Source organism: Dipodomys spectabilis, unplaced genomic scaffold (genome assembly GCF_019054845.1).
Source record: "Dipodomys spectabilis isolate Male_0828 unplaced genomic scaffold, ASM1905484v1 ptg000138l, whole genome shotgun sequence".
Classification (NCBI taxonomy): Eukaryota; Metazoa; Chordata; class Mammalia; order Rodentia; family Heteromyidae; genus Dipodomys; species Dipodomys spectabilis.
Genome location: NW_024870815.1, coordinates 2,989,067 through 3,001,244, shown reverse-complemented (window position 1 = coordinate 3,001,244; position 12,178 = coordinate 2,989,067). Strand labels below are relative to the sequence as shown.

Genomic DNA, 12,178 nt, shown 5'->3' with positions numbered 1-12,178 from the left:
GTTTTTTCTGTTTTGGGGGTTTTGTTTTTTTTCCAGTCATGGTGCCTGAACTCTGGGCCTGGGCACTGTCCCTCAGCTCTTCAGCTCAAGGCTAGCGCTCTACCACTGGAACCACAGCACCACTTTCGGTTTTTTCTGCTTAGGTGGTTCTGAGGAATGGAACCCAGGGCCTCATGCATGCAAGGCAAGCACTCTACCACTGAGCCCCTTTCCCAGAGGAATTCTTTACAACTCAATGGGGTGTATAGTTCTGCAGCCCCAGAGGCAGCCCATGCTGAGTTTATATTCCAGACTTGATATAGTTTGGTCTAGTAGGATATCCAAAGGACATCTTGTGACAAGGCAGGAAAGAAATGAGCCCAACCTTCTACTTTTATTTTTTTGAGAGTGGGACTTACTTGAATCATACCTTCAGCCCTTCTTGCCTTTGTGGTTTATTTACTTAATTGTCTTCATTATGTTTCAAATAGCTTTTCACTTTTTGCCTAGGCTGGCCTAGATCATGATCCTGCTATTTACGCTTCCTGCTTAGCTGACAGATATATGCCACTAGTCTTTGCCCTTTATTAGTTGAAATCTTTTTTTTTTTTTTTGGTCATGGGACTTGAACTCTAGGCCTGGGCATTGTCCCTGAGCTCTTAAGCTCAAGGAGAGCACTCTACCACTTGAGCAACAGCATTAGGTCTTGTTTTCTGGTGGTTAATTGGAGATGATAAGAGTCTCACCACTTTCCTGCCCAGTCTGGCTTTGAACCATGATCCTCAGATCTCAGCCTCCTAAGTAGCTAGGATTACAGGTGTGAGCCACTGGGGCCTGGCTTTGAAATCTTTTGACCTGGACAAGTTTCCAACTATGATCCTCCATTCTCTGCCTCTCATTACAGTCATGAGCTACCATATCTAGCTCCAGTCTCTCCCTTTTAACACTGTCCTTTATCCTGTGTAAAAGAATTGGAGAATTCCAACCTGGTATTAGCAGGTTGTTGGTAATACCTCCTCTCTACTTTTGATATTTTTGTTTGTGTTCTCGCTGATACTGGGTCTTGAACGGTGGCTTGGGCACCGTCCCCCCTTAGCTTCCTTGCTCAAGGCTAGTGCTCTCCCCCTAGCCACAGATCCATTTCCATCCTCACCATTCAAAAGAAATAGTCCTGTAGAGGGTTCCTGAGGCTTCCATCCATCCCACAATCGAGTCAGAGCAATGAGGACAGTGCTGGGGAAAAAAAAAAAAATCTATGTAGCACAGGAGAGACCTCTAACCTGAGGAGCTCCTAGCCGACCTCTCAGGAAGACATCAAATGCATGGACTTAGTCCAGTTATTTATAGACATTCAAGCAGATGAGGTAAAGCATCCTACAGAATCCAGATACTTAGAAATTCAGAAAAGGTCTGTAAGAAAGATGTTAACAGAGGTATTGGCATTGGAATAGATTTGTAGGATGGTATGATTTGGGATCTATGTCAAGACAAGCAGAGGCAGAAAATGGAAAAGTCACTGGGTGCTGGTGCCTGTAATCCCAGCTATTCAGGAGGCTGGGATCTGAGGATTGTGGTTCAAAGCCAGATCAAGCAGGAAAGTCCATAAGACTCTTTTTTTTTTAATTGTGAAAATACTGTACAGAGGAGTTACAATTACATGGGCAAGCATAAGACTCTTATCTCCAATTAATCACCAGAAAACTGGAAGTGACACTATGGTAGAGCACTAGCCTTGAGTGAAAAGGTCAGGGACAGTGCCCAGGCCTTCAGTTCAAGCCCTATGACTGACAAAAGAATAAATTATTTACTGTTAATCATTTTCATTGTTCAAAATTCAAAGGTAAAAAGAGTATAATAGTGGAAATACTTTTTCTCTAAATTTCCATCTTCCCTTTCAAACAGCAACCAATGTCATAATTGCCTTTATGTCTACCCAAAGATGTTCTATGCATCTATGGAGTACGTATAAACCAGGCACTGGTGACTTCTGTCTATAATCCTAACTAGTCAAAAAGAACATACAGGCTGCTTCTAATCTGTTGTCACAAAACTGCAATAAACTTGGTTGGATGTCATTTCAAACCTAAATGCATAGGCATTTAGGATATGTTTTTAAAATTGAAATTGAGATGATTTTAATAGACATCCTAAAATTGCCTTCCCTCTTGCCCCATCAGTTTATCCTTACATTAGTAATGAGTGGAAATCTCTGTTCCTCCGATCCTCACTATGGGTCCAACTCAACACATAACACATTACATTGGGGGCCTAGCTATGTGCTGGTTATAAAGGAGTCTCATCCCTGTTTTAGAGAGCTTCCAGTAGAAATTGGAAGTTGCTGGAGATGAATCACAGTACAGTGCTGATAACCTTTAATGAGTAATCCAAGCAGACCATTAACTTGTGTTTGTAGAAGGACAATTACAGCTTACAAAAGCCTTTAAAGTATCCTACCACTTGGCTAGCTTAGGTTAAATGTTTTGTTTGATAGCGGCAGTACATGCATATTGTCTCTTATATTGGGGAGGTTGAGGCATAAGACTCATTTGAGCCCAGGAATTTGAGGTCAGCCTGGGCAAAACAGCAAGATCTCATAGTAGGTTGTCATATGCCACCACAGGATTAAAAACAATGCAGAAAGCCAGTCGCTGGTGGCTCACACCTACATCCTAGCTACTCAGGAGGCTGAAATCTGACGATTGAGAATCAAAACCAGCCTGTGTAGGAAAGTCCATGAGACTCTTTTCTCCAATAAACCACTAGAAAAACCGGAAGTGCCGCTTTGGCTCAAGTGGTAGAGTGCTTGCCTTGAGCTGAAGAGTGCAGAGATAGCACCCAAGCCCAGAGTTCAAGCACCACAACCAACAAAAAAACCCAAAAAACAATGTAGACATTTTTTTAGGTCCAAACCTGGGACTTATCCATTGAGCCATGCCTCCAACCTGGAATGCAGACATTTCTTAACCTAGGACTTCTCACCATCTTCAGAGGACAGTTGATAGACCCTTTGTTGCAGCAAGAAGTAATATGCTTTTCTATTTTTACTTTAATTTTGTTAATTTTCTATTTTTTGTTTTGTTGGTCTATTTACTTATGCCAGTACTGGGACTTGAACTCAGGGCCTGAGTGTTGTCCCTAGCTTTTTCATTCAAGGTGAATACTTTACCACTTGAATCACAGCTCCACTTCCAGCTTTTTACTGGTTAATGGGAGATAAGAGTCTCACTTTCCTGCCTGAGCTAGGTTTGAACTAGGATATTCAGATCTCAGTCTCCTAAGTAGCTAGGATTATGGGCGTGAGCGACCAGCCACCATCCTGCTATATTACTTTCCCTAAACCCTTCTCTTTACGAGGGTTTTTAGTGGATTTATGTTATTTTCAGTTATTAGTTGTATATGCACATATATACATATATATAAATATATGTATACATATAGATATTTGTACATACACATACATCTCTCTCTATATATTTAATACACTTAAATCATGTGTGTTCCCCCATCACCTTCCCTTTCTTCCCTCCCTACTCCCCCTCCCCACCCCCCCACCCCCCCACCTCCCCGCTGCCCCTGCTCCTGCCCCTGTTTTTGGTTGGTCATGGGACTTGAACTCTGGGCCTGGACGCTGTTCCTGAACTCTTCAGCTCAAAGTGAGCACTCTACCACTTGAGCTACAGCGCCACTTCTGGTTTTCTGGTGGTTAACTGGAAATAAGAGTATCGCGGACTTTCTTGCCTGGGCTGGTTTGAACCATGATCCTCAGATTTCACCCTCCTGAGTAGCTAGGATTACAGATGTGAGCCACTGGCCCCCAGCCTTCCCTTTTACAATCATGGCCAGACCACTGGTTAAAATTGAAATTTGGGATATAGTCATTAAAAATATTTATACACACAAAAGTTTTCTTTCCTGTTTACTAACCTGTCTTCTCAGTTTTTAATTTGATACTACTTCACACACGTGCAAATAAATATTAAGTCCCTACTATGTTCCAGGAAAGCACCTGTTAGATAAAGTTGAGTAAAATACACAAATAGCTGTTGCAAGTGACTGACTGCACAGAGGAGGAAGTGCAAAGAAAGGACGCAGGCTTCAGCTATGTGCCAAAGTAAAATGTTGCCCTACTTGTCAGTGTGGTGTCACCTGTCAGTTTCTGGGAAGAATCAGGAGTACTTCAGTCTGCCGTGAATTTCTATGTAAGCTATTTATGATCCTCGGAGAAATCAGGGCACATTAGAGCCTGGTGCCCGTAATCCTAGCTACTCAGGAAGCTGAGATCTATGGTTGGCGATTTGAAGCCAGCCAAGCAGAAAAGTCTATGAGATTCTTATCTTCAATTAACCACTCAAAAAACAGAAATGTTGGAAGTGGTACTGTAGCTCAAGTGGTAGAGCCCTCGCCTTGAGCTGAAGAGCTGAGGGACAGTGCGCAGGCCCAGAGTTCAAGCCCCATGACCGATCAAAAAAAAAAAACAACAACAAAAAACAAAAAAACCCAGAAGTGGTGCTGTGGCTCAAAGTGGTACACCTTTAGCCCTTGAGCACAAAGAGGCTCAGGGACAGTGCCCAGACCCTGAATTCAAGCCTCACAACCGCCCCCCCCCCAAAAAAAAAAAACAAAAAACAAGGCTTTATAATATTAATGCAAATTAAAAGTATTTCAATATCTAGGGACCTCCATCTGTTCCTATTATTAGATGGAGAATGAGTTGATCTCAGCATCAAAGGAATTTTTCAGTCAGTTGGAAAAGACTCCTCTGAGGAGTCAAGTAAAGACAGGCTGGAAACTGGGGAACCTGAAAACAAGATGGAGAGAGATCTAAGTTTGTTCTCTGCTTGCTCTGTGTGTGTCTTTTGCTCTACCACTTTGAGCCACAGCTCCACTTCCTGTTTACTGGTGGCTAATTAGAGATAAAGAGTCTTAAAGACTTTTCCTGCATGGGCTGGTTTCAAACTGCGATCCTGGTTTGTTCAGCCTCCTAACTGGCTAGGCTTACAGGCTTACGACACTGTCGACTACTAGCTAGACTGAATTTCTTGAGAATTGTATCCTGTCTTAATCATCTATGTCTTAAACTTGATACCAATGCTTTGATCGTGGAATCAAACCCTGAGCCACGCGCATACTAGACAAATTCTCCACCCCTAAACTTTATCCCCCAACTCTTTTTTTTTTGGGGGGGTGGGGGGGAGTCCGGTCGTGGGGCCTGAACTCCGGGCCTGGGTGCCGTCCCTCAGCTCTTCAGCTCAAGGCTAGCACTCTACCACTTGAGCCACAGCGCCACTTCCAGCTTTTTTTCTTTTTGCTTATGTGGTACTGAGGAATCGAACCCAGGGCCTCATGCATGCAAGGCAAGCATTCTACCACTGAGCCACCTTCCCAGCCCCTATCCCCCAACTCTTAAAGATGGAATGTAATAAGTTGTATTTGCAATCTTGCTTAAAAAATAAGGTTTTGAGTCAGGTACTTATGGCTCACAACTGTAATCCTAGCCACTCAGGAAGCTGAGATCTGAGGATCGCGGTTCAAAGTCAGCCTGGGCAAGACCGTCCGTGAGACACTAATCTCCAATTAATCACAGAAAAAGTTGTAAGTATCGCCAGGGCTTAAGTGTTTAGCCTTGAGCAAAAAGGAGCTCAGGGACAGCGCCTAGGCCCAGAGTTCAAAGCCCAGGACCGGCAAAATAAAAAATAGGGTTTTGTCGCCAACTAGGGAGAGTAGATAAAAGAAGTACTATTGTCTCTCTGCTATCACACTTAAAACTATAGAGCTTGAAAGTCGTTGGAGCGACTCTTCACACCTTTAGAGGTTTCATTCCAAAGCAACAAAGATCAACCGCGGTGAACAACTGCTTACAATTTAAGTCGCCGCAGAATCATTGGGCAACCAGGACATCCTTCTTCTCCAATCGCGGGGAAGTACTGAGAAAGAGCTCTCTGAATTGGCTAGAAGAAACATCACTCCAGGCTCATTCAAATAGGGTGTTTGCTGGCCAATCACAGGCAGCCTGAGTTTACCGCCCGCGGGTGGAGCAGAGCCTGCGGCTGGAGGCGGATCTCCCAAGTGAAGGGAGAGGGGCGTGGCCTCCGCCCAGGAGCTTCTCGGCTGGTGGGCGGGGCGTGCGGGCCTGGGCGGGGCGAGCGGTGTCTGCGGCGGAGCCGGATGCGGGCGGCGCCGCGGCCGCCGAGGCCCTAGGGATGGGCGGAGCCCCGGCTGCTAGTGCTGGTGGCCGCCGCCGCTGCCCAAGCTGGGGACCGAGCCGCCGCCTCTGCTCCCGCGCGTCGTGGCTTCCCAGGCGGCGGAATGCTGGGGAAAGGCGTTGTCGGCGGTGGCGGCGGCACCAAGGCGCCCAAGCCGTCCTTCGTGTCGTACGTGCGCCCTGAGGTGAGCGGGCGCCGCAGGGCTCCACGTCGGGCTGGAGCGGCCGGGGCAGGGGCTCCGGGGCCCCGCCGCCGCCGCCGCTGCCGCGGGCCGGGCGGGAGAGCGCTTCCTGCCGGTGTGCGGGGCGGGGCGAGGCCTCCGGGCGCTCGGGGGCCTCCCGCGGCCGGGCCCGGGCCCCGGGGGGGGGGGCGACGGGCAGGTGCCGAGGGCCGGGCCCCGCACCCGGACGTCGTGGGATGGCCCCGTGGCCCGGGACGCCCCGGGGGACCCCGGAGGGGAACGGGGGGCTGTCGGGCGCCGCTGCAAGGTCGGAACCCCCGCGGGGCCCCGCGCGCATCCCGCGGCCAGGTGAGGCCGGACTCGGTCGGGGAGTTTTCCGGGCTGGCCAGCCGCAGCCGCCCTCGGACGCCGCCGCGGGCCTCGCTGCCCTCCCGCACCCCGACCCCCGTCCCCCGTCCCCCCGTGAGCCTCCGCTGTCGCTTCGTTCTCCCTCCACCTCCAGTGTAGCCTCCCTGCTACAAGTCCATCCATTGGGAAAAGACACTTTCTGAGCTCCTGCTGTGTGCTGGGCATTTGTGAGCCGAACATAGAGCCCTCTGCTTTCCCGGGGCTCATAGGAGGGGTGAGAGGAGACACTGGGCTAACCGTACATAAAATGCAGCACTGATCCGGTAGATCCGAAGATAAATACAGAGAGAAAGGACATCCTTTTTCATCCTTGTAAAGGTGCTCTGAGCCAAGACGAGAAGGATGCGAGGAACCTGCGGAGGGGGGTCTGGGGAGGCAGCCCCAGCCGGGCCGCCCAGTGAGGGTCTGGCGGCTTGGAGGAATATTACAGAAGCCAGCGTTACGAAGCCCGGGGAGAGGCGTGGGGGCGGAAAGTGGGGCCATGAGAACTCCTAGACAATTTTGAAGGGTGTGCGTCTATGCGTATGTGTATGTATGCATGCCTGTATGCGGGTGCTGGGCCTTCAGCGAGGGCCAGGCGCTCTGTCCCATACCTCTGCAATGTGAACCACAGCAGAACCTCTGGCTTATTCATTTATGAGCGTCTCCGTCCGTGTGGGCTGGCTTGGAACCTTAATCTTCAAATCTCAGCCTCCTGAGTGGCTAGGTTTACAGTGGTGAGCCACCTGTACTTGGCAGATTTCAAGGCTTTTTGAGCCTTAGCTCTTAATGATTACCTATGAATGCTTTCTGATTTTGGACTTGGGCTTGTGAAAGGTTCCCCCACCCCCACCCCTCGGGCCCCAGCTCTTTAATCAGTAACGTACGGAAACAGCCAAATTCAGGCCGAATCCATTGTCTTCCACTTTTTACTTGAGTAAGGTGGACAAGTGGGACTGTGGGCGATCTGGGATTTGGGCCTGAAGCCATTGCTTATGTATCTTCAAATTCAAGATGAGTGTTTTTCCCCAGTAGAGAGTATTTTTGAAATGGGTCGTTTATTTAGTTTTAATTTTCATATTAAAAACCACTTCCTCTGTTAGTGCTTGATATGGAGTCAGTCATCTTAAATTTGCAGCACACTGTAGTGTCACATGTAAATAATGCAGTTGGTTTCTCCTTTTTTTTCTTCAGTTTTTGTTTTTTTTGATAGAACCTTGGTTGAAGGGCAGTTGATCTATAACCTTTTATTTATTTATTTATTTTTTGGGTCCGGTCGTGGGGCCTGAACTCTGGGCCTGGGCACTGTCCCTCAGCTCTTCAGCTCAAGGCTAGCGCTCTACCACTTGAGCCACAGCACCACTTTCGGCTTTTTTCTTTTTGCTTATGTGGTGCTGAGGAATTGAACCCAGGGCCTCAGGCATGCAAGGCAAGCGCTCTACCACTGAGCCACCTTCCCAACCCCATCTGTAACCTTTCTTAGCAAGATTAAACTCATGAGTGGGAAAGTCTTCTGAAACGTGGCTAGAGTTCAAGAATGTTCAAATTCTTCACCGACCAAGTGCTCATGTTGTAATTAGACATGTTTGCGCTCTTTGCCCACAGGACCTGATCTATTTCCTTTGAGGGATAATTAGGGAAGAGGAGTGGTTCAGTCCTGGAATATGCCTACAGTGGTCACATTTTTAAGATCCTTAAAGTTATTTTTTATTAAAATAATGCTGTGCATATTCTGTACTACTTTGTTGTAGTCTGATTCTAAAAATATTTTGTAACAGGATGAAGCTCTTACCTGAATTGTGGGAGGTTTCTTAAAGATTAGGCTAGGAGGAAGTGAGAAGACAATTTATTTTTAAGTACATAGCCTTGCTAGGCCTCACTTATGGGAATTGCATGTAAGGAGCACTAAGGAATTGTTGGGTGCCTTAGAGCCCTGAATCTGGTAACTTCTTGGCTTACTCTATGAGATGAGTCCCTCAGAATACTTCTTAAGACAGAGTCCACTGTCTCTAGTCACCTTTCCCACCTGTTGCATTTATCTCTAATGTTTGTTGTGCTATCACTTCTTTCCTACTGATTTCTTCTTTTTCTTCCTTTTTTCCTCCCACAATGCTGAAGATTGAACCCATGGTTTCACTCATGATCAGCATATACATTACAGTAGCTAGGATTACAGGCATGAGCCACCGTCGCCCGGCTTTATCAGTTCTTTCTATTAGGGATACTAGCTGGGAAATTGCAGTGCGTCAGATGCTTTTTTTCCCCTGGGATGCTCTTATTGAGCTGCCAGAACAATCTTTACACTTTATGATGTAATGATACCTGTTCCTGTGATAAGCTTGCTCTAGGCTGATCAGATCTTGGAAGGTTCCAGTTTCTGCAGCCATCATGATGCCAAAGAATCTTATGAAGAAGCAGCACTGGGCTCCTCTCTGGATGCTACATTTAAAGTGTTTGAAGTTGGTGGGCCTATTTTTTCCTTGGGATCAGAATGGACTAGCATTTGCTAGCCTAAAATGAAGGAAAATAATTCACTCCATCTTTTAGAATTGGATTTCTGCCAGAGTAACTTCAGTGGTTTTGTCATTGATCTTCCTAAATCAGTGAGTGTGATAGGTAAAATCTTAAACCATAGCTAAGGACTTCTGGTCTTAACAGCTCAGAGAGTTACTGGTAAGTAGGAAGCTGATGGTTCTGAAAGTTGAGGTGAGCAGAGAGGAGGAATTTGGGTACATCTTGATATTTGATGACTGGTACCTAAAAACATCTCAGCATCCCATCTTTGCCTAGCCTCAGGCACAGGGTGAAAAGGATATTGGTGGCTGCAGAGGAAGTTTGGGTGCTAAGTTGGTTGTAGTTTAGGTTCCAGATCCATTTTTCAATGTCTGTGTGACTTATTATGATGTCAGAGCCATAAGTGTTCATTGTAGAAAAATAGAAGGATAAAGATATTAAAAAATTAAGATGGGCTGGGAGTGTGGCTCAGCGGTAGAGTGCTTGCCTAGCATGCATGAAGCCCTGGGTTCAGTTCCTCAGTACCACATAAACAGAAAAATCTGGAAGTGGTGCTGTGGCTTAAGTGGTAGAGTGCTAGCCTTGAGCAAAAGAAGCTCAGGGACAGTGCCCAGGACCTGAATTCAAGCCCCAGGACTGGCAAAAAAAATGTTTTAAAAATTAAGAATTATGAACTTCTTAACAACTCTTAATGTATTCCTATCAGATATGTGTGTGTATTTGTGTGTTTCACCAAAATTGGATTAATATTGCCACTTATAATATACTTTTTTCACTGAAAATACATTATAAATTTCTTTCCATATCGATGCTAAGATACATTGCTTCATTTTACTTTATTTATTTATTGGGTCCAGTCGTGGGGCCTGAACTCTGGGCCTGGGCGCTGTCCCTCAGCTCTTCAGCTCAAGGCTAGCGCTCTACCACTTGAGCCACAGCGCCACTTCCAGCTTTTTTCTTTTTGCTTCTGTGGTGCTGAGGAATCGAACCCAGGGCCTCATGCATGCAAGGCAAACACTCCACCACTGAGCCACCTTCCTAGCCCTTACTTTATTATTTATTTATTTTTTTTTTTGGGTCCGGTTTTGGAGCCTGAACTCTGGGCCTGGGCGCTGTCCCTCAGCTCTTCAGCTCAAGGTGCGCTCTACCACTTGAGCCACAGTGCCACTTCTGGCTTTTTTCTTTTTGCTTATGTGGTGCTGAGGAATCGAACCCAGGGCCTCAGGCATGCAAGGCAAGCGCTCTACCACTGAGCCACCTTCCCAGCCCCCCTTACTTTATTTTTTGTGTGCATACTATCTCCTCAGTTTTGTTGCTCACAGCAACATGTGCTTTACCACTTAAATCATACCTCCAGTCTAGCTTTTTTGCTAGATAATTGGAGAGGGAATCTCTTGGACTTTTCTGCCTGGGCTGGCTTCAAACAGTTATCCTCCTGAGTCCCTAAGATTCTAGGGATGAGCCATTAACTCTTTGCATATCATTTTAAACCCTTGTTGGTCAACAGAGGGTTGTGGATATATTAAATAACACAAAACAGCCTAAGCAGATGATTTTCTGATGATTTTCTACTTAGAAACTTTTTCTTCTGCTGAATGACAATTCTGATTCTTCAAGACTATCAATTACCTGGTTTGGTAATTTATATTAATTAGAAGTGCTTAGTGACTGTGCCCTGAAGCGTGTATATAAATGACAATAAGATGTATGTAAGAAAAAGTTCTTTTTTAACAAGAAACAATTCATTGTGGTAAGGAGCTATCAAAGCTTCAGGGTGCTTTAGTGTTCTGTGAAAATGACCTGGAAAATTTTAATTTTCAAAATCCTCCATATTTGTACCAATCTTTGTGTGGTATTCCAATTAGGGATAAAATGTACTTTCTAATACAGTTCAGATGAGTGCTTGACTTTTTTTTTTTTTTTTTTTTGGTCCGGTCATGGAGCCTGAACTCTGGGCCTGGGCGCTGTCCCTCAGCTCTTCAGCTCAAGGCTAGCGCTCTACCACTTGAGCCACAGCGCCACTTCCGGCTTTTTTTTTCTTTTTTTTTGCTTATGTGGTGCTGAGGAATCGAACCCAGGGCCTTGAGCATGCAAGGCAAGCGCTCTACCACTGAGCCACCTTCCCAGCCCATTTTTTTTTTTTTTTTTTTTTTTTGAGTGCTTGACTTTAAAGTACTATTAGTAGATACCATTGGCTTATCTTGAAGATTTTTAGATTTGGAAGAGAACATGAAGATAAACTACTGTTTCCACTGTACTCTTACTCCAATAAAGCAATATGAACACTGAGGCCCTGAAAGGTTGAATATCCTGGATTGGGGCATAGCAGTATTGTAGAGCAAAGAACTAGCTCCTAAAGCAACAACAGTGGCACAGACCAAGCCAGGCCATGGGACCTCAGGAAAGTTTTCATATAAATGTAGCAAGAATAGGCCCTTGGCAGAGGATGATGAGATACCTACCCCACTTGAAAAAAGACATTAGAGCTAATTATTTCCCTGTTTATCCCTCAGAGAAAAGAATGTATTCTATTATCTACTTTTCATTTAAGGCCATTTCTTTCATCAAAAACTATGTTCCCTGTATAAGTACCCCTACATGTAAAGGTAAGAGAATTGGCTCTGTAGTAAGACTGTCCTAGTTTAAACTGGCACCAACCCTTGCTAGCTGTGATCTTGAATAGGGTACTTAACTCTTCTATATGTTTCCACATCTGAAAATAAAAGACAAAAGGAGGGAGGGGAGTGGTAACATGACCAATTTAATGAGATTGCTGAAAAGATGAGTAAGGACAGTTCCTGAAGCATAGAAGTCTCTAATAAATATTATAAACTATTCACCTTTTTAAATATGTATATATATGTGTGTGTATATATACTATATAATATATATTGTATATATGTATATGATATAT

The 12,178-nt window shown here is 45.5% G+C and overlaps 1 protein-coding gene across 1 annotated transcript in view; it reads left to right on the top strand.

Annotated features, from left to right (window-relative positions):
• Positions 1-6,172: 6,172 nt before the first annotated feature.
• The window catches only part of Mtmr12 (myotubularin related protein 12), a 74,936-nt gene continuing 68,930 nt past the window's right edge, over positions 6,173-12,178 (top strand). Inside the window, exon 1 of the mRNA XM_042690538.1 lies at positions 6,173-6,366. Within this exon, the coding sequence (XP_042546472.1) occupies positions 6,286-6,366 (81 nt within the window). The 5' untranslated portion in view covers positions 6,173-6,285. The remainder of the gene's footprint in view (positions 6,367-12,178) is intronic.